The sequence below is a fragment of the Acinonyx jubatus genome, chromosome D4 (genome assembly GCF_027475565.1).
Source record: "Acinonyx jubatus isolate Ajub_Pintada_27869175 chromosome D4, VMU_Ajub_asm_v1.0, whole genome shotgun sequence".
Classification (NCBI taxonomy): Eukaryota; Metazoa; Chordata; class Mammalia; order Carnivora; family Felidae; genus Acinonyx; species Acinonyx jubatus.
In genome coordinates this window covers 76,521,979-76,544,944 of record NC_069391.1, presented here as the reverse complement: position 1 = coordinate 76,544,944, position 22,966 = coordinate 76,521,979, and the positions used below count along the sequence as shown (strand labels likewise).

The 22,966-nt window shown below is 38.9% G+C and overlaps 1 protein-coding gene across 9 annotated transcripts in view; it reads right to left on the bottom strand.

Annotated features, from left to right (window-relative positions):
- Positions 1-22,966, bottom strand: part of TRPM6 (transient receptor potential cation channel subfamily M member 6) — a 199,046-nt gene that overhangs the window by 79,363 nt on the left and 96,717 nt on the right. For all 9 annotated transcript variants that reach the window (XM_053205267.1, XM_053205268.1, XM_053205269.1 and 6 more), the window contains 9 exons: positions 19,959-20,130; positions 14,157-14,325; positions 12,934-13,057; positions 10,249-10,321; positions 10,027-10,127; positions 7,126-7,260; positions 5,747-5,800; positions 2,515-2,667; positions 255-389 (listed from right to left, as the gene is read on the bottom strand). In XM_053205267.1, the coding sequence (XP_053061242.1) occupies positions 255-389; positions 2,515-2,667; positions 5,747-5,800; positions 7,126-7,260; positions 10,027-10,127; positions 10,249-10,321; positions 12,934-13,057; positions 14,157-14,325; positions 19,959-20,130 (1,116 nt within the window). The remainder of the gene's footprint in view (positions 1-254; positions 390-2,514; positions 2,668-5,746; positions 5,801-7,125; positions 7,261-10,026; positions 10,128-10,248; positions 10,322-12,933; positions 13,058-14,156; positions 14,326-19,958; positions 20,131-22,966) is intronic.

The window sequence follows — 22,966 nt, the reverse complement described above, 5'->3', positions numbered from 1 at the left end:
CATTGGGCAGAGAGATTACTTTAAAAAAAAAGTTTCAGGGGCGTCTGGGTGGCTCAGTTGGTTGAGTGTCCAACTCTTGATCTCAGCTCAGGTCGTGATTCCAGGGTCATGGGATCCAGCCCGTGTCAGGCTCTGTGCTGAGTGTGGAGCCTGCTTGGGATTCTTTCTTTCTCTTTCTCTTTCTCTCTCTCTCCCTCTCTCTCTAAAAAATAAAAAAAATTTTTTTTTCATTTCTAAAACTAAATAAGTGGTACCTTGAATTTGTAAGGCTGGGCGGTTCTAATGAACTGGGAGTGCAGAGTGCTTTCTGCGGATTCCTTTCTATTTCCTGAGGGACGTCTTCGGTGCAGAGGGGGCTGGGAACGGCTTTCAGCAAAACTGGTCACTTGCTGGCATACGTTATTTTGTTTTTCAAACAAAACAAAAAGGGAAATGAATATTATTATGGTGACAATGAACATTTCATTTCTAGACAGTAATGAAAACAAAATATTATATTGTATCAGGTATCCTACCAAGTATCCAATGGTTCTGTCTCTAGCCCATAATTAGAATTAATTACTCACCCCACAAAAGCCTCTCATGATCACCTCCTTATTAAGCACAGTTATTTCCTAACGTCTGAGAGAACATGCTCTTTTGTTCCCTATTATATATCTGCATTCCTTCTCTATGTGGAAATTCCATTAAAAATCAATGGATGTTCTATACCTGGAACGAGTTCAGAAGAGGCAATAAAGATTCACAGTTCTGATAAGAGAAAGTTCCCACTCACAAACAACTCCAAGGTTAAGTTAGAAAGTTATGGAACTTCTCCAGATATTATGAATCACCACTGCAATTCCAGTGATTAGACCCAATAACAACATAATTTGTTGCTTATCAGCATGAAGCTTTCATCAATGAGAAACCAAAAGAAGCATTCTTAAAGGGGCTGATACAAACTATGGCCTTTGAGCTACTTTATCTATCTATCTATCTATTTAAGTTTACATTCTACAGATATAAATTAGAGAAATGATGGGATCTGGACTTCTAAAAAAATACTCAAATTATTATCATTATCATTGTGATACAGAATTAATAGCATTGTCAGTAGTAATCATAATGACTATTATTATTCATACTCTATACCCTCCATATACTAGGAATATGTGCTTTCGGGTGTTACTTTATTTAATCCTTTTGATGAATTTATGAAAGAGATGTTCTATTATTATTCCCATTTTATAGATAAGGAAAATGACACACAGAAACGTTAAGTTTCTCACTCAAGATTTCACATGGAGCAAAACTAATCCTCTGTCCCAAATCTCTCTGACTCCAAACCATGTGTTTGTAAGTGCTACAATCTAACTTACCATCAGAATTTACTAATAACTCTACTCCTTCACCAGAAAACAGTCAGAGAAATGGGTAGTAATTTCATACCATTTCAAAAGAAAAAAAACCACTAGGGGTACTTGCCTAGTAAGTTCCCCGCTGGGCTACAGCGAGGCCACAGTCAGTCCTCATACCTATCCCAGGGAACCTCACAGCAAGGAATACTTAGTTCAAGTGAAGGAGCTCATATGTCAAGTGCATCCCTATGCCTTTGAAATCTCAGGGAAGATTATTTTCTCTGTGAGATTTGAGTTTCTTTTTGTTTTACTCTTTTATTTCTTACAGACAAGTTGGGCTTTCACTTTACCTGATTCTTTATAAATAAAGGTGGCCTCATATTCTGGACTCTTCCTGTGAGCCCACCCCAAACCTCCTTTCTAGTCTCATCCTGCACAACCTGTCAGCACGGCACCAGCAGCAAAGGCCTCCTTGCCACTGCAGAAACATATCCTCGTGTCCACAGCACTGTGCCTGTCACTGCCCCAGAATGCCCCGGACCACCTTTTCTAACACTTCCATTAACCTCTAAGAAGAAAGGCTCTCTTCAGTCTACCGGTTAATAACAGCGGTTTTAAGAAACCAGCAATGTTTTCTCTGCTAATCAACCAGGCAGCAACTCTAACTTTGCATTCCTAGACTTTCGAAAACATGATGGAAAATAAAGTATGTACAGTGTGTGTTTTTACCTAGTACACTCTGCATGCATTTTCCAATATAACCCTTACACACCTGTGCCAAGATTGTGGTTTCCAGACTACGGACTACTAGGAGTTCACAGATGTAAGCCCAGTAATCTTTTCCCCTCTATACTTTCAAAAGGAGAGAAAAGAACTGGTCATCCCCCCATCAAATCTTTCTCAACACATTGCTTCTATGGCAGTACATCACATATTGTATCCTGTTCCATATTATGGCTAGTTATTCATAAATCTGTTTCCTCTGAGAGTTTCTAAACTCCTGATCTTTAGGTCCAACCTAGACCAGCACTGCCATTGACACGTAGCAGAGACTCAGTGAATGTCCATAAACACAGATGTCCGTTTTAGAAGCTATTCCCATCTGAACTTCCGAAGCCATTTTTCGAAACGTGTAACTCCTAGTTATCATCCCCAATTTTACTCAGGTACTTACCAATTGTGGCACCTTACGTTTTCTGTAGAGGTTGTTGTAGAGGGCTCTGAAACTTTTTCTAGTGTAGCTGCTGCGATAAGCTCCACCAATGAGGTATTCGATGACCAATCCAATGTCGATCAGTGTTATTCTGTAGCCTGAGAGAAGGGCATGCTGAAACAAAACCATGTAATGGACTGTAACTTTCAGTGCCTTTTTTTGGTCTGGTTTGCCATCTGTTAGAACATAACCCATAACCTTTGCCTCAAGTGCAAAGAGGCGGACTCACGCTTTTCAATCATCTTTACAAACTGGTTGATTAATATGACCAACTATTGATACAGTCTGCTTGTTCAGATGGAAAAACGAATTTGGCCTTAATGTGTTTTTAGTTTCACAGACATCAAATGTGTGCTTATATTTGCTCATTCAACTCTCTTTTTTTTCTCTCTCTCTCATGCATACACATACTTTATAAGAAAATACACTTAAATATAGTTAAAAGATTGTTTTTAACGGGAAATTGTGGATCTACTATAGCAGAAGTCAAATCACTGGAGGATATCACCAAAATGTGCCATTTTGACATATTATTTTGAATAAAAGTTACTTAAGAGACAGCCTGTACCAGAAAACACTCAGACTGACTCTGTCCCCTTGAAAGCAGGAAATAACTCTCCCTGTAAAAGGTACCCTCCCTGTACCACGAGATAAAGAGACATCCTTTTCACCAGAGATGAGAAATTTAGAGTGGAGAAGGCTGAATAAACAACCTTGTTACTTTTTACTAATTTACTCCCCCTGCCAAATTCTGTTTAGAACTCCTTACTAACCGAAGCTCCCAAAGTTAACTCTCTTTGTCCTGTCAATTCCTCATAGATGTATTGTCTTTTTGTCTGAAAAGTATAAAAACTGCCTGCCTTGGTCATTTCTTGAGGTCTCAATTTCATTATTGGGTCTCTGTGTGCACACAATAAAACTTTGGGTGTGTTTTTTTTTCCTGCTAATCTGTCGCATGTAAAATTTAATTCTTAGTCCAGCTGGAAGAACCTTGGACTGAGGAAAATTTCTTCCTCCCCCTCAATATACTGAATGTAGGTGATCCAAAATCTTTCACCTCTCCATTGAAATGGCTATAGCCCTCTGCACTGTGTGGACTATATCACACACAACATGAGAATATGGAAGGAAGTAGAGCAAATAGAAATAAGGAACATGGAATGATAGAACAAAGTAAGATATCAAAACATGAAGCTACCGAAACACATGTAATGGTGAGCAGGAGGGCTAAGCAGCAGATTTCCACGTACATGGGTCTTGGTCTAAATGAAGATTACTTTGACCACTTAAAACCCACCTTACTACCTCTTCGTAACTGTTACTCTCAACTACCATTCATAGTACATTTTTTAAATTAAAGTATAATTGACAAACACTATCCTATTTGTTTCAGGTACATATCAAAGTGATTTCATATTTTTATACATTATGAAATGGTCCCCATGATAAGTCTAGTTATCACCTGTTGCCATAAAAAGTTAGTACCATACCGTTGACTATTTTCCCTATGCTGTACATTACATCCCCAGGACGTATTTATTGTATAATATCCTTCACCTATTGAGCCCACCATCCAACTCTGGCCCTCTCCAGGAATCAACAATTTGATCTCTGAATCTGCGAGTCTGTTTCTGTTTGATTACTAGAGTCCACATCTAAGTGAAATCACACAGCATTTGTCTTTCTCTATCCAACTTATTTCAACATTTTTAAGGCACACATGGTGCTGAACAAGATCTTTGAAACAAACAGATTATGAACAACATTCACAAAGCTTTGAACAAGAAATAAGGCTTTATATACATATATATTTGCTTATTTATAAATAGATGCAATAAATGATATAAATACGTATTTACATATTTCACATATGAATGAATGTAAATAATTTCTTTTTCATAACCATAATTTACTTTTTGCAAGGAATACCAAAACTAATGTTCTTAGTTGCTCCTAGTTAAAAGCAGATTTAACTTATTCCATTCCTTTTTCTTTCACTTACTGTAATGGAATCAAAGTTCAAGGAAATAATCTACAGAGAATTATTTTGATCCAGCAGAAATCACGCAAACTAAATTTATATCACCACGGACTCTTTTCCTTACGTCTAACTTTGCCAACTACACGTCTTCCTCCGCCAAGGCTCTCCCACCACGTCAACATAGCCAGAAAGCCTGGACACTCTCCATCAAGAAAACCAGACTTCAGAGAAATGAGGGAAGTACTTTTAAACTGTGCCAGGGATGGATTTTAATCATGGGGACAAAAAAAAGTCTCTCCTAATTGTCTGCAGATGTGAATAAAAGTTCTTGGTGATTAAAAGAGAAGGAATTAAGGCATAAAAGTCTGTTAAAGTGGGAGGGTTTGGGGGCTCCTGGGTGGCTCAGTCAGTTAAGCATCCAACTTTGGCTCAGGTCATGATCTTGCATTCATGAGTTTGGTCCTGCCTGGGCTCTGTGCTGACAGCCCGGAGGCTGGAGCCTGCTTCAGATTCTGTGTCTCCCTCTCTCTCTGCCCCTCCCCTGCTTGTACTCTGTCTCTCTCTCTCTGTCTTTCAAAAATAAATAAAACATTAAAAAACAAAAAAAGTTGGGAAGGTTTGGTAACTAACAGATGATTTTATTTGAAGTCTGACCTAACTCAGAGTTCAATGCGAACACTATAAGCAGAATATGAGCAAGGGTATAGAGCAGTGTGATTCCTCCTGGCTCCCTAGAACAATGTGTAGGCTTAAAAAAGAAGATAGGGACCCCAAGCTATCGCTTATAGTCAAAACAATAACAAAACAATGCAAAGCACATATTAGTCCTCTGATAAAGACAACCGGACAAGGACAAAATTTCTTTATTTTCAGCAAATATTATCATCATTGGCAATACTGTTGTATCATGTTGAGCTAATGTTCTGATTGAAAGTTTTATATGTCTCCGGTTCATATTTTATCAGAGAAAATAATTATTAGTGCCACTTACTTGGTAGGTCAAATCCTTAAAAACATAAAATAAATTGTAAGGAAAAAAAAACCTTCCGAGTATTGTTTGGTGATGAAATTATTCAGAGGCGGAGGCAAAGAGGGTAGGTAATTCACTAGAAAATCCAAATGTACATTTTACAGGGCAAAATCTGGCAATACCTCAATCACAAAGCTAAGGCAATACACAAAGAAATCTGTCCGCATTCGTAATTAGGTTACCTGCTTTACATCTCGGACGAGATGATGCAAGAGCATATTGGTTGGTCCTTGTTTCTGTCATAAAGAAGAAAAGAAAAAAATGATTCCTTTTAATTACCACGTGCAAGGGGAAAAAATATTTTATTTCAGAATGTACAAATAACCCAGAATACTGACAATTGTCTTCAACCTCTTTAGTAATGAAGCTCACCCCAATTATTAGAAAGGTACTCCCTAAGAGAAGACATAATTAGATTGAAATACTTTTCAAAGCAAGATGTATGTTTTTTTAGTTTTTTTAATGTTTGTTTATTTTGAGAGAGAGAGAGAGAAAGAGACAGAGACAGAGTGTGAGCAGGGAAGGGGCAGAGACAGAGGGAGACACAGAATCCGAAGCAGGCTGCAGGCTCTGAGCGGTCAGCACAGAGCCCGACGCGGGGCTCCAACCCACTAACCGTTGAGACCATGACCTGAACTGAAGTCAGGGGCTTCACAGACTGGGCCACCCAGGTGCCCCCAAGATGTATTTTAAAGAGATATATACGTAGATAGTAAAAACGTAATTAACTTTATTTTTTTCAAGAGATAAAAATAAATTTTAAATAGTTTATAGCTATCCTTTATCGTATATAAACTACACAATTACAAACCCCATCCATCACACAATTACATTCCATCAACAAATACTTATTGAATGCTTACCACACTCAGGCAAGTTTTGAGGGAGTCAGTGAAGAATAGAAGTACTTTCTTCATAGTGTTTACAGTCTAATTGAAGAGAGTGGGGACTTACATGAGAAAATAACCTAAACTATTAAGACTGTGTGTGTTCAAAAAGAGTTGCAAAAAGTATGTACCATAAGATCAGATTTACTGTGAACTGGAATATTCAAAAAGGCAGGCCTTGAATAGGGCTTTGAAGAAAGGGTGAGATTCAAAGGCCAAGAAAGGACATTTCAAGAAGGGTGCTTGGCTTGAGCGAATGGTGTTTTTACAGTGAGTAAGCTGGTCTATGTTCAATAAAGGGTTTGCATAGGAAAGTTGCAGGAACAGACTTTTAACAGTGGCCTTAGGTTGAGATGCCTCCAACAACTCAATAAAAGCAATTTGTCCTTATTCACATTATTGGCTTTAATTATGGTCTTACTGTGGTATTTTCTTAGATGAGTTTATATTTCTATTCTGTGTAATTAATTAAAATAAAAAACACAGAAATGACTATAGGATAAAATAGATTTGGTAAGAATGTTTGCCCTTTGGTTGAGAAATCTCTAATTTATCTTTGTGCGTGAATATTCAAGGAGACGAACATTTAATATTCATTTAGCTTAAGCTAAAGCTTAAGCTAATTAATAAATAAAGCCTAAGGGAGGTGGTTGATGGGATGTTCCCATACTCACTGTATTATAGAGCTCTTCCAGTCGGGGGATGGTAAGAAAGCGATGGAGGTTCACTCCATATTCTATTAGGAGCTTCACAAAATCCACTCGATCCATCACCAAAGCATCTAACATTGCTTGCTCCAGTGTGCCAGGCTTCGGAAGGTAGAAATACATAAGAGACATAGAGATAATTAAGAAAGCAGAAACTTGAAAAAGTAGAAATAACTAAAGAATTACATATATTTGATCTCAATACAGACACAACAATCATAAAATACAATCGTAGTAGAAATGTTCAGGACCTGAGTGAAGAAATAATAAAAAGTGAACTTGAAGGCACAAAAGACACCTTAAATAAATCTGTTCTGGTTCCAGAAGACTGATAATTGTAAACATCCCAAATTAATGTGTAGGTTTAATGCAATTCTAATAAAACAAAAATCAAGGTTATTTTTTTGTTGTTGTGTTCACTTGGCATGTTTTCATTTAAACTACACTGGTATCTGAATACAAATGACAAATTAAAAACACTCATTTAATTTTATTCTGGCCTAAAACTTTACTAAAATTATAGCAAAATAATTTTTCTTAAAGAAATTAATCCACAAGAACACAGAGGTCCAGAGAGTAACATTTTGGAAGTCGGAAAGGAGATGGTCAAGTGGTACTTGACTTAGTAGTCCCCAGAATCCCCCAAGGTAAAAGTCCCCAGAAATCAAAACTGGGAAAAGCCAAGAACCAAACAGATCTCTGCCACAAAATCCTGGCAGCTCCAGGATGACATCGATGTACAAATAGTGAATTACTAATGTTGAGACCTTCCCAATCCTCTTCCCCTGTCTGACCTCCATTAACACTAGCAACAAGGCTTTTACCTTATCCAGGCAGGGGTCTGGAGGATTCTTTTCTGGTAAAGGAACTAAGAGAAAAGGCAGGAATATGCTGTCATCTCAGGTCCCCCAACAAACAGCGTCCAGATCACTCCACTGCGAAGCTCAAAACTACAGCTAAGCTTCACCTAGATGCTCAGAATTTCTAAAGAGCTTTCTCCCCTCCACTCTTAAATAAAAAGCCCAGAAAAAACACACCACAAAACATCAATCAGTAAGAATCAGACAATGCAGGAAGAAGAAAACCTCAAACAAAAACAAAAACAAAAACAAAAACAAAAACAAAAAAAACCTATCAATATCCTCAGCGAAATAAGATACTACATTCAGGATGCTTTAAAAAAAAAAAAAAGGCAAAGAACAAATTTGCTCCTAGAAATTAATAGTATGCTACCAGAAACAAAACGCTCCACATAAGGCATGAAAAGGAAAATTGAGGAAATCTAGCAAAGGAAAGATATAGAAGATAAAAGGGAAAAGATAAGATTAGAGGAGCAGTCCATAGGTCCAACATTTAAATGCTATGAATTCCAGAAAGAGAACCCAGAAAAAACAGGAAGCAAATTCCCCAGCATGGAAACATGTGATTGCTAAGTTGAAAGCATCTGCCCAGCATTATGGATATCCAGACTCAAAGCAGCACGCATCATTGTGAAATCGGAAAATACTAGAAAGATATTTTTTTGAACTTCCAGAGAGGAGAAGAAATGGTGACAAAGGAGCAGAAAACAGAAAGATTTTTATTCTCAATAGCAATGTTGAATGCTGGAAGCTAAGCATTCAAAATGAGTTCTCGTCTTTAATTAAAAGATCTCCAGACATGTGAGCTCTCAAAATGTTTCTCTCCCATGTTCCCTTTCTCAGAAAGCTACTGAAGGATGCACCCCATTAAAATAAAACAGCAAGCCAAACAAGAGGAAGGCACGGGATACAGAGAACAGGTGCTCCACTACAGGAGAGAGGCAAAGGGAATCTCCACTACGATGAAGGTAGATTCCAGCACGACAGCCCAGAACCGGGAACAATAGGCAACCAGTCCAGATTGTAGCAGTGAGGACAGCATCACAGAGAGAAATGTTGAGAGGTCTCTAAAATAGATGAATCAGAAAAGAGCAATATGATTTGTTATTTAGAAATATGGAGATTTTGAAATATCAGTACAATCAGAAAATGTCAAAAATACTTGGGTCTCCTGGTCAGCAGGCCAAAGAACTACTGTGTTTCTTGTTGTTGTTGTTGTTGTTTGTTGTTGTTATTGTTTTAGTGCCTTTTAGTACCATTAGATGTTTTAAAAATGGGGCACCTGGGTGGCTCAGGTAGTTACGCGTCTGACTCTTGATTTTGGCTCAGGTCATGATCTCACTGTTGGCAGGATCAAGCCCCACATTGGGCTTTGTGCCGACAGTGTAGAGCCTGCTTGGGGTTCCCTCTCTCTCTCCTTCTCTTTCTGACCCTCCCCTGCTCATGCACACGTGTGCACATTCTCCCTCACGTGCTCTCCCTCCTCCCTCTCTCTCTCAAAAAAAAAAAAAGTTTTAAATAATGTGCATGTATTAGTTTGACTGAAAAATAATATACCAATGGTATGGTCACAACTGCAATTCTTAAAAACGAAATGTTAATAGTGATTATCATTAGCACAATGGATAATCTTTCTTCTTTCACTTTTTCGCTGTTTTCACTTATTTCTATTGTGAGTACATTTTAATTCAAAAATAAGGAAAACTTCAAGTTTGAAATCACAATATAAAAATCTGGCCATAGAAAAAATAAATAAAATATGCTTCCATTCTTTCTTTCTCCCAACTTTGTTTGCGTGTTTCAATCAGGCTGCAGAGCCTGAGGGGGAAAGACATGTTTTTAAGGAGACAAAGTTGATGAGAAAAATGTCTCCGGTATCCTGGGGACCCAGCTATTGCAATGCTACCTCCATACCCCTCCCAAACCAATCTATCTCTCCTCCATTTTTTTTTTTGGCCCTCCCTTACAAGCCAAATATTTTTCCCAAATAACTTCATTCTCACTATACCTTCCAATGTTGTCCATAAGTTAGGATATGTTTCTTGGCAATGTCCATTCTGTCCCAAGCCATTGCCAGATTTAATTGTTCTGATGCTGCTAAATTTGTGCCTAGGGTAAAGAAGGGAACAAGCACAGATCCTATTTAAAATATCCACATAAAAAATACTGAGTTCCACGGAACGTGAGAAGAGGAAACGAGGAAGACATGTAACCCTCATCAGACACTCACCTTTTAGCAGAGCTGTTAGGATTACTAAATCAAGGTCTGGTGACTCCTCAGAATCAGCATCAAATATGGTCATCTATAGCAGTTGAAACACAGAAAGCCACACATTTTGGGAACTCATAAAGAAATGGTTTCAAAAAGTACCCACAAAATGCATTCTAGAGCTAATGACTTGAGCAAAACATTAATGTAAAAAACCACATAGGGTTAATCTCCTTGATTTGTTACTTTCCCTTTTTACTCATAGAAAACTTTTTAAATAGGGTAATAGAGAATTGTGGAAGCTCAAGGGAAAAAAAAATGTAAAAATTCCATGTGTCCTACAGGAAACACATGAAAAAACATGACTACACTAAATTTACTATGGATACACTATAATGAAAAGAAACTCAGTGTCAATTCCTTTAAAAAAATTTTTTTTTAATGCTTATTTATTTTTGAGAGAGAGAGAAAGACAGAGTGCAAGCAGGGGAGGGGCAGAGACAGAGGGAGAGACAGAATCTGAAGCAGGTCCAGGCTCTGAGCCATCAACACAGAGCCCAATGTGGGGCTCAAACCCATGAACTGCGAGATCATGACCTGAGCCAAAGTCAGACACTTAACCAACCGAGCCACCCAGGAGCCCCTCGGTGTCAATTCCTAATGTGAAAAAAAAAAAACAAAACAAAAACATTCCTTTTGAAGCAATACCATATGACATCCTTCTGTTCACGTAGTCTGAGAAACTAAAATTTTTGCTTTTTTCATGAGAAGTGAATCCTCAAGGATTTTTCATAAAATAAGTGAGGCAATTACAATGCACCCAGTGAGTAACTACAACGGATGGGCACAGCCAGTCTTCACAATGTCAACGTCCAATGCATCCGGACATGAGACTGATTTTTTTAAGACAAATAAGGATTTTATTTATGATTATAAAAGGCTGCTTGCTGTTAAGGAATGTATCTCAAGCTTTCTAAATGCAAATATATTTTATATAGTAAAGGGAAGTATTTGGAAAAAAAGAGCTAAGTCTGGCAAGCCCAGAAACGCCACCAACTAGTGAGTTTGAGGGAAATACCTACAGGCCACTGAACCTCAGGTTTCTCATCTACAAGGTGAGAGGAACCCACTAAATAATCTCTAAGGTCCTGTAAAGATAGAATAACAATGCTTCCACAATTCAGATGCTTCCACATTTCCCTCCAACTAACAGCCCCTTTATGTGCATGAATAAAATCAACTCTCAATTATGCAGACGTCGAGGACCTAATTCCTAAGATGTGCAAACCCATCGCTGCCTACTCTTGCCTCCTCTTTGATCGTTACACTGTTTGTTACTCTCTTTGATGACAGGAAGACACAAATAGAAGGGTGATCTCTTTAAGTTGTCCTTTCCTTACTGAGTACTATGGGAGATATCAAATGTAGTAGGCCACGCACAAAATTTCAACTCTGAGCCCCATTTCAGTTCTATCATTCTATAACTGCTGACTCTGTGCAAATCACCTAAGTTCTCTAGGTTGTAGCTTTGGCATCTCTGAAATTGGAATAAACAGTCACTGCCATATTGCACTCACTCAAGGTTGTTATGTTTGTGGTTATTAGGTCAACTGACACCTTTAAAAGTGTTTTTCACATATGTTTATCCATGCTTTGTCCAGCCTGAATTTGTTCAATTTGTTTGTCTGAGGCCAGGTGCTTAAATATTACTAAAATCTTGTGTGATTTGGCCTAGCTTTTGAATTGTGGAAAGATCACTGTGAATCATGACATATTTGCATGTTTACTATACCTGTTGGCTTTATATCATCTAAGTCATTGATAAAAATCTTGATCAAAGTACCCTAAAACACGAAAATCTTTTCACGAGTCTATATTATGTTTACAGTCCATAGTTTGTGGTCTCCATTTTCTGGCCCAGAGTAAATTCCCACATTTCCCATTGTTCAGTACATCCCCAAAGATCTCCTACATGATTTACTAGGATGTTATGATGCAGTCACCTAAGCCAGGAGAGAACACATGGAGCTATGCTTTTACCCTCTGAAAATATTTATGTGTGATCATCACTAAATGTGCTCACTCTTCCGTAATACTGACATGTTGGTTTTTCTCCTAAGTGCAGTCTGAAATGTGAAGCATTGTAGGGAGGTGGGGAGGGCAGGGAATAAAAAGCCAAGTTGACTCAAATAAGGGTGAAGTTCTCCAGATCTATATACAATCAAAGTAAAATTAAAAACTCCTTATTTTGGAGGCACTTTGCTGGCTCAGTTGGAAAAGCATGTGACTCTTGATCTTGGGGCCATGAGTTTGAGCCCCACACTAAGTGTAGAGATTACTTAAAAAGTAAATATTAAAATAAAATCTTAAAAAAAGAAAAAAAAAAACCCTTAGTTTTAAATGTTGCGGAGGGGTGCCTGGGTGGCTCGATCAGATGAGCATCCGACTTCAGCTCAGGTCATGATCTCACGATTTGTGGGTTCGAGCCCCGAGTCAGGCTGTGCACTGACAGCATGGAACCTGCTTCAAATTCTTTCTGCCTCTCTCTCTCTGCCCCTCCCCAACCTGCTCACTCACGTACACACATGCATGCTCTCTCAAAAATAAATAAACAATAAAAAAAATAAAAGTTTTGGAAACAAATATTACAAATGATGCAAATTACCAGTTTTAAAGTTGGTAAAGTTACCAACTCATCATACTCACAGAATCCCTGTGCACCATACACTCCATGAGAATTTGAAAAAGGTGCTTGGACTGCTTAAGACTAAAGTTGAAAGTGCTCTGAATCATGCAGATGATCTCCTCCTTCACCTGAGGACGTAGGATCCTGGGAAGAGAGAGAAATGGTAATGCCTTGGCGCAACACAGAGAAGAGAACGAGCCAAACACTTCAGTGCAGGAACCCTTGTCTGTCCCATCCGACTGAAAAGGTTTCTGTAGATGCTTCTGCTGTGAGAGCAAATGAGGAGGAAGCAAAAGGAAGCAGGGCACCTGGAGAGGCTGAATTTGAAAGTGAGCGTGAACAGATCCACCATGATCCTGGAAAGAATGCACTCCAGGACAAGGTTCTCGAGCTGACAGATTTCCAGGGGACTGTGCATCGCCAGAAACTGCAGGCATCATATCTCAAAGAATCCGACACTCCAGGTTTAAGAAGCACACATTTAGGAAAGAGACACACGGGAAAGAATAAGAACAGGGTCAAAGCGTAGAAGTAGAGGCTAGGGGCTGAGGGGAGAGAGGGAGTGTAAGGAAAGGGTCGTCAGAGCATTTATACCATAAGCAGTGAATACACATTTACTATGTAAACTGGTGGGGCCAACATTTAGTTCATAGGCATCATATTTACTTACACAGAAGAAATATTATGCTTTTGAAATTGGAAAAATCACACCGGATATAGGCATGCCTAGAGAAAAACTACCTTTTTATTTGAAAAGGCTAAAGAGTTAAAGCCTCAAATAAATATAACATATGTTATATAAATGCCAGGATGCTGACTTCCCCCAATTCCTGCTATTTTTACTAATGGCAAACGAATCTGAAGGTGATCGGGGGGCCAGCACTGGTCTCCTCAGTCACCACAGGGTTTTCTCAGCTATCAAGGCCAACTGCAGGAGCGTCTCCTCTCTCAACAACACCCCCCACCCCCACCCACGCCCGGATGCTTTTTCCCTTGAAGCTCAGACAGGGTTCAAGAGCCCCTGATAGAGGCAGGACCATTCTTCAGCTATAAAAAGAGCAACTTGCATCAGGGGAGAGCATTTTGGCATTAATTAATACACATAAAAATCACTGGAAAATTAATTCCAGTCTCAGCCTCTGCCCCCAAGGATATCTGGCCCACATAAAAGCAGAGCTTAAAGAACTAAAATGGAGGAATAAACAGTCACCGTGGCTTAAAAACTGAGGAGTCAGCAACTCACCCTTCGTCTGCTAAATGTTTGTGGGTGAAGGCCAAGAGGTCGGCCGCCCTGCCTGTGCCTTCACACACCACCACCGGGTCTTTGTCTTTCACAGTCTCCCACACCGCGAGGATGACATTGGGACCTCCTTCTACCACCAGCCCCACCACAGGCACGCCTTGTCTTGAACCTATTTCAGATGACAAGCAACACCAAACTGTTACAAAGAACTCCTATCTTGGCCAGGCATCCATTTTGCTTTCCCCGACACCAGTCTTTCAATTACCACATAAACCTTTTACTTACACTCACCCCTCTTTCTTCCTGGACTCACCCAGACTTGCTTAGCTCAAGACCAAGCCAGAAGCTTGGACTGTCAATAAAGTCACTTAAATGTGGTGAGAGCATCTTCAAGCTTTCCCCGTTAAAAAGGTACCTAAAGGTTTTCACTAATTACAAAACAAAAAACAAAAAACAAAAAACTTTTTAAGTTTTTTTTATTTTAAGAGACATAGAGAGCAAGGGAGGGGCAGAGAGAGAGAATCCCAATCAGGTTCCTCACTGTCGGCAACAAGCCTGATGTAGGGCTCGAACTCACAAACCATGAGATCATGACCTGAACTGAAGTCAGACGCTTAACCAACTGAGCCACCCAGGCGCCCCTAATTTAAAAAATATTTTTTTTAAGTAGTCTTCAAGAAATTTCAACTTCTCATTGTGGAAACTTCAAACATATCTTGAAAAAAAACCAGAAATATAATGGATCCCAATGTATCTATCACTCACCTCCAAAAATGATCAAAATTTGCCAGGTCAATCAACTTCTAAGGATGATTATTTCTAAGTACAAGATGGGATGGGTAACTCTCAAAGACTTTTATACTTCAACATATTCTATTTTTTAAATGTATTCCACTGTTAAAATTTCTTATCACTAGGATATATTATTTTATTTTTTATTAAAGGAAGGAAGACCAAAAAAAAAAAAAAAAAGAAAGAAACAAAGACGGTGGAATCATTCTTTCTGAGAAGATATTAAGTGAAAAACAGTTACAGAATGATGTATATAGTACAATCCTTTTTATAGTTTTAAGACCACATACATGAATATATATTCTATATATGTTTGCATTATATATATGCTTGTATGATATATATGTGTATAACTATATACCCATATATCTCTACATATATATATGACCAGAAACTCTGGAAGGGTACACATCAAACTATTATTAATGAAGAAGGGAGGGGAGGATTTGGGGAAATGTTGAAAAAGAACCATTAATCATGGGGGCGCCTGCGTGGCTCAGTCCGTTGAGCGTCTGACTTTGGCTCAGGTCATGATCTCACAGTTCATGAGTTTGAGCCCCACGCCGGGCTCTGTGCTGACAGCTCAGAGCCTGAAGCCTGCTTCAGAGTCTGTGTCTCCCTCTCTCTGCCTCTCCCCCACTCATTCTCTCTCTCTCTCTCTCTCTCTCTCTCTCTCTCTCTCTCTCTCTCTCCAAAATAAATAAACATGAGTAAAATTTAAAAAATAAAGAACCATTAATCATGAATTATTGAAATCTATGGAAAAAACTTTTGTGAGAGCATCTCTTATATCCTATATAATGAAACACGATGCAGCCATTAAAGATGTGCTAAGCTATTCTAATTTCTTTTAATGTTTATTTTTGAGAGAGACAGAGAGACAGAGGACGAGCAGGGGAGGGGCAGAGAAAGAGGGTGACACAGAACCTGAAGCAGGGTCCAGGTTCTGAGCTGTCTGCACAGAGCCCAATGTGGGGCTCGAACTCAAAGATAGTGAGATCATGACCTGAGCCGAAGTCAGATGCTTAACCAACTGAGCCACCCAGGTGCCCCTAAGCTATCCTTATTGATGTAGAAATGCATCCAAGTTGAAAAGCAAGTATATTATATGAATCTAGTGTTTGTTTAAAAAATGTTGTTCTGGGTGTGTGTGTAGAATATTTCTAAAAGTATATATATGATAAAGTAGACAATGGTGAGGTTTTTATTGTGAGAATATGGAAAACCCTTCCTTTTCTCATGTGCTCTCTTTGCTTTATCTGAATATGAGAATATATAGTACTTTTATCATCAGGAAAAAAATCAACAAGGGGAAAGAGGGAATTCAATTTCTACTGGGTATATCTTTCTTGAAGCAATAACTATTTCCCACAAAAATAAAAATATTTATGATTGCTTCCTACCAAAAGGATCTCACTGATGCTAATTAAACTTGTTAAAAAAAGAAAAAAAATTGTCATGTTCTTGCTGAGAAATCTCACTAGAGAGCTGCCTCTATTCTTGGATCCCAGAGTTAGGCAAGAATACAATATCATGCCTCCAAATTAAAAGCTCCTGGAATGGACATTCCAGGAAAGCATGCTATTCCATTGAGAGTTGGACTATGAAGAGACACAAAGGCATCTGATCCTATGCTTTCTATCCTCGGAGGCTTAGGAACTGACACTGGCCACGTTTCAAATGGCTGAATCCAGGAATTCCTAGAGCAACTTTATGATGTCAGGTTTTTTTGGTTTTTTGTTTTTTCTTTTTTGGATTTTTTGTAAGTACTCTTGGCCAGGATCAAGGGTTTGCTGGGGACTCTAAGAAGTCCAGCTGAAAAGAAATAAAAGAAATCAGCAAAATATGTAAGTATTATTCCATCCAAATAAATCTCTTTTTAAGCAATACAAATATGGTAGGAAGTAGTGAACATGATGGGTATGAAAATCAGCTTTGATACATAAGAATTTTGGGTCTGTTGGAGACTTTGATTTTTTTGTCTTCCTCCCTCCCTCCCTTCCTTCCTTCATTAATCCTTTTTCTTCCCCTTCTTCTCTCTTTTTCCTTCCTTCTCTCCTTCCTTCCTTTCCTGTGAGTGTGTGTGTGTGTGTGTGTGCGTGTGCGTGTGTGTATGTGTGTGTGTGTTTAGGTGGCTTACTGTTTTTGCTCCTTCATATTGGTTTCCCTTAGAATAATAAATGTTACCAATCCACTGATATGGACTCCACATTCTTTCTCTATACGCAGTGAAACTCTCCAAATAAATCCTAAGTTTCAAGACCTTTGAAAACAGAAATCTTCCTTGACCCCATATGTAAGCTTCAGGTTGTATGCATTCATCCACAAATGGATCAGAATAAGAAAGACAAGACTTTGCTCTCCTGGGGCACACATTATGATGCTGTAGGAACCCCCTGAGTAATTTCTATGGTGAGCATAGATCAAGAGAGTAAACAGGACATTTCAGGGAATTGATATTTGTGACCCCAAAAGGAACCCTCCCTGCAGGAACTCTTCTTCAGAGCCAGTCTCTGACCTGTCGTCTCCTCTATGGGTCTTCTTTCCCCCCACCCACATCTACTCTGCAGAGGACCTGACCCTCTCTCCCCACTTCCTGACTTAAATGAGCCTCCAAGTTTCATTCACACTAAGCACAAAGTGACTGGCAACAGTTCCCAGTGTCCCTCCCACACAGAACCCCACCCCAACAAGGAGATTACCTGTATCAAAGAGGAATAAAAGGAAAGGAAGAAACAGACATTTATTAAGGGCATACTACAGCCAAAACTATTCTAGGCACATCAAACATACATTATCTCAATTCTCACAACAAAAGGTGGAGGTAGACAGTTCCTTCCCTTTTATATTAAGAAAACAGTTTAGGGGCACCTGGGTGGCTCAAATGGCTGAGTATCCAACTCATGATTTCAGCTCCGGTCATGATCTCAGGGTTGTGAGATTAAGCCCTGCATCAGGTTCCGCAAGACAGCACGGAGCCTGCTTGGTATTCTCGCTCTCCCTCTCTCTGCCCCTCCCCTACTCATGCTCGCTCTCTCTTTCTCTCTCTCTCAAAATAAATTAACTAAAAAAAAAGAAAAGAAAACAGTTTAACAGATGTAAACTCCATCAGCCAAGGTCACAGACAGTAGATGACAGAACTTTGGAAGGACATTTAGCGTGTCCAGCCAAAAGTCGAAGGTTGAAGAGGACTTGAGCCTCCCAAGGGCCTTTGCTCTCTGGTCTTCTTCCTCAAGGGTGAGAGTATTTTGTGAAAGATTCAACTCATGGAAAGAGACAGAGGCCCACTTTCTGCTGCCTTGGATGAAAAGTCTCCATTTCTCCAGGCAGCACCTACCTTTCAACCTCTCCACCCAAGGATGTTTGCTGATTCTGACCCTTTCCTTTCTTCTCCTTCCTATAGATACTATTAAAAAAGAGACAACAGGCCCAAAATGGAGTCCCTTGTGCTAAGCTCCAAATCAACAAATGAAGATTTAATACCTAATTGCAGTTGCAGCCTCTCCCAGGAATGTAACCTTTAACCAGTCATTCTGGAATTACATAGTTGGCACTAGGCAGGTAATTGGCCTGGTAGGACCCCCACGCCCACCCCACCTTCCCCCAAAGGAAAGTGACCTTGCCCAGAACAATCCATCCTTGTTAGAATAACTCTCTTGCCACACCAACTTTTGCCTATAAAAGTCTTCCATTCTGTCCAGCTCCTTGGAATTCCTTTCTACCTGCTAGATGGGATGCTGTCCAACCGATGAATCACTGAATAAGGCCAATAAGATCTTTACATTTACTCAGTTGAATTTTGTTTTTAAACACTACCAAAATGGCCATCTCAAAGCATCCCTGGAAGCATGACACAACACTGATACCTTCAAAGGTCCCTATCATTGTTGTTTACTTGTTACACCCATTTTTAAAAATTTTATTTAAATCCAAGTTAGTTAACATATCGTATAATTATGGTTTCAGGAGTAGAACTCAGTGCTTCATAACTTCCATATATCACCCAGTGCTCATCCCAACAAGTGCCCTCCTTAATGCCCATCACCCATTTAGCCCATCCCCCCATCCAACACCCTACCAGCAGCCCTCAGTTTGTTCTGTGTATTTAAGAATCTCTTATGGTTTGCCTCCCTCTCTGTTTGTATCTTATTTTTCCTTCCCTTTCCCTATATTCATCTGTTTAGTTTCTTAAATTCCACATATGAGTGAAATCATATGGTATTTATTTATCTTTCTCTGACCGACTTACTTCACTTAGCATAATACACTCTAGTTCCATCCACGTTGTTGTTGCAAATGGCAAGATTCCATTCTTTTGATCACTGAGTAATATCCCATTGTGTGTGTGTGTGTGTGTGTGTGTGTGTGTGTGTGTGTGTGTGTATATATATATATATATACACCACATCTTCTTTATCCATTCATCAGTCAATGGACATTTGGGATCTACTCAGTATTTATCCAAAGGATACAAAAATGCTGATTCGAAGGGGCACATGCACCCCAATGTTTATAGCAGCACTATGAACAATAGCCAAAGTATGCAAAGGTCCCTATTTCTAAAAGCTCTGTTTGCTTTGAACCCTTCCCTGTCTAGGGGACGTCACCAGATATGAAATGCCATCCTCCCTGATGATCAAATTCATACCCCCACTCTTCTCAGTCCAGTCTAGTTACTGCTCTTTAGTCATTCCCATTCTGGTAACAATACTCCCACTACCCAACCATCCTCCACCTACCCAACCCTACAGTATGCTGGAGGCTCTGCTAAAGTCTCCACTGTTCCAGTCCTCTCCTGACTATGCTGTCTCCAAGACTTCTTCCCCTCTCCTGCCATCCACAAGTCCGCACCACCTCACATCCTGCTTTCTTCTGGCTGTGGGTTCACTCGTGTTAATTTAGGCAGAGACCAGCTTGGACCTCTCCACTCCATATGGATGACAAAGGAGTGCCTTTCTCCATAGCAGCGCCCCAGCCAGGCCCTGGTGGCTGAGCCTCTGTGGTACTCACGGCTATGTATTTTCTGTAGAGAGAGGTACTTTTCCAGGTTCCTCCTGAGATTCATCTCATTTCCATACTTGCCCACAGTCCCATCATCGGACAAGATGAAGTGGGAGTGCATGCTGTTGAGTGTGGTGAGCTTGCTGAGGGGGTTGCCCAGAGTCTGGTACAGGCACACCGCCTGGAAGACAAGAGAGGGTTAGAGTCCGAGGTCCTTCCCTGGGCTCAACTGCTCCAAAGGGCTGCCCATGCACCATGCAGTTCCTGCCACGGCTAATAAGTGCCACTTGCTACCTAGAGAGGTGTATCTCAGGCTATCCGCGGTGAAGAACCAACTCTTTTTTTTAATCTCCCATTTTTTATGGATCGCTATGTGGTCCTACTATGTGTAACCAGTATGCGGCTCATACTACATGAGACTCACAACACAAGGACACAAGTTCAACAACCCTTGCACGCACTGTGCTCAGAAAGATAAGTCCACCGGCCATATACTTAGGTGTCACAGCACTACCACATTGCTAAAAATGGTTCTAAATATTTATTTTTAATTTCTGTACTTACCTTGTCTCAGATTGTAATAAAAGAGCTCAAGGACATACAGTAATATACAGACTACACTGCTATCCAGAAAATATGCCTTTCAATAGATCTATTCCAAAATAATATTTTGACACTGCTTTTTTTTTTCTAGTATTGAAATGAAGAGTGACAGCCAACCAACCAAATGGACAGCCATCCACTCAGTATAAAACATCCCGATCTTCATAAATATTTGTGGATTCTTCCTTAAGCCACTCCAATTCTCATTTGTTTTTAGAGACGAAAAGCACACTATTTGGAGTAAGAGGGCCCAGACTCTTCTACTTCCTAACTTTAACTCTGGGTAACTCCTGCCTCCTTTCTCAGGCTTACTTGCCTCACGTCTAAGGGAGAATGATAATTCTTACACCAGAGGGTTGCTGTGAGGCTTAAAAGAAACAATGAGGTAAAAAACACTATAAATTTTACCAACATTAGTCTTTAAAAGTTACCTAAAAAACAATACACATTTTACCAACATTAGTCTTTAAAAGTTATCTTTATAATTCCTAACAGTGATACAGATGACAGAAATCAAGAAGAAAATAACTAATAGATTTAATACATCTAAAGTATCTTATCATAACATTAATATCATTTTTTATAAAAGCAAAACAAAATGGATAATAGAAGAATGGTTAAATTATAGTACTATTAAAGTACAGTACAGTAGAGCATTATTAGGCATGAAAAATCAGAATGCACCTTTTACCCCTAGAATGCGGTCTTTTACTATAATTTCCCACTAAAAGCAACCAGCCATTTCTCTAGGAGCAAAACAATATACACAATTAGCCTGGAACAGTTTTTTGTTTTTTGTTTTTTGTTTTTTTTCAGAGTAAAACACAAGGAAGCAAGGAAAAACAACTAGAATTGTGTTAAAAGGACTCAAGAGATAACTTGAAAAGTTTCCACTGGCCAAAACGGGATGAGCTGAGCATAATTAAGAGTAATAACTAGATGGAATAATGACTTGAAACATATTTGATATGTTTCAAAAAAAAATCTCATTGTTCACCTTGAAGAATGGTAGATAACCAATTCATTGCTTTGAAAGCTGGAAAATAAAGAGAGAATCAAACATTGTGTCCTTTCCCATACAACAGTACCACAAAGTAAACCAAATGGCTGATGAGAAAATGTTTTCTTTATAGAGTGTTTAAGCTAATAAATAAAGAACACAATAATTTCATATCAGTATTTGCAACTCTGTTGAGGTCATGAATCTAGTCAATGACATTATAAAAAGAAAAACAATCATATGTTATGAGGGGGAAGGACAGACACATCTCTTATGGCATAAACTTGCACAAAAAGAACTTGTATCTAATCATACCTTTGGATCAAACTACCAAGTTGAAGAGACAAGACAGAGAAATAGGCTAAACCCTACTATAACAGGCTAAATTTGCAAAATCCAAACTATGGGGAACTCTTTAGGACAAATGACCTAGTTTCTTTTTTTATTTTTAAGTTTATTTATTTATTTTGAGAAACAGAGCATGCATGGGAGGGGCAGAGGCAGAGACAGAGAGAGAGAGAAAGAGAGAGAGAGAGAGAGAGAGAGAGAGAGAGAGAGAGAGAGAGAGAGAGAATCCCAAGCAGGCTCCACACTTTCAGCACAGGGCCCAACTCAGGGCCTGATTTCACAAACTGTGAGATCATAACCTAAGATGAAGCCAAGAGTCGGATGCTTACCCGACTGAGCCACCCAGGTGTCCTGTGACCCAGTTTCTTTAACAAACAAATTGCACCCCCCCCCAAAAAAAGAGATGGAGGGAAAATCCATAGATTAAAAACGACTGAAAATAAGTGACTCAGGAGACATATCAACCCATCACATTGTAGGGAACTTTTCTGGATGATGAAATCAAACAACTAAAAAATATGACACAACCAGAATGTTGAACGTGGACTAGCTAGTTGTTGATATTCAGAAATTAACTATTAATTTTTTTAGGTATGAAAATGGTAATGTGGTTATATATATTTTTAATTGTCCATATATTTTAGAATGCCTACTTTTTGGTACTTAGAAATACCAAATTATTGGTAAATTAATTGGTTAATTAGAAATACTGGTAAAATATTTACCAATGATGTTATTTAATATCTGGAATTTGCTTTAAAATATTGGAGTGGGGAGTGGATAAGGAATAGATGAAACAAAATTGGCTCTGGGCTCATAACTGTTGAAGCTGGGAGATAGGGACATAGGAGTTCATTATTTTCACAACTCTACTCCTTAATATGTTTGACATTTTCCAAAATGGAAGTTAAGATAAACCATATACATGTCTATATTAATTTACATAGAGAAGTAATTATGTTAAATAATTAAGCTAAATACCAGATTCATATCAGTGGGTTTCTGTTACTACTTTTTTTCATACAAACTGTTTCTTATTATGCATATGTACACATACGTAGTAAAA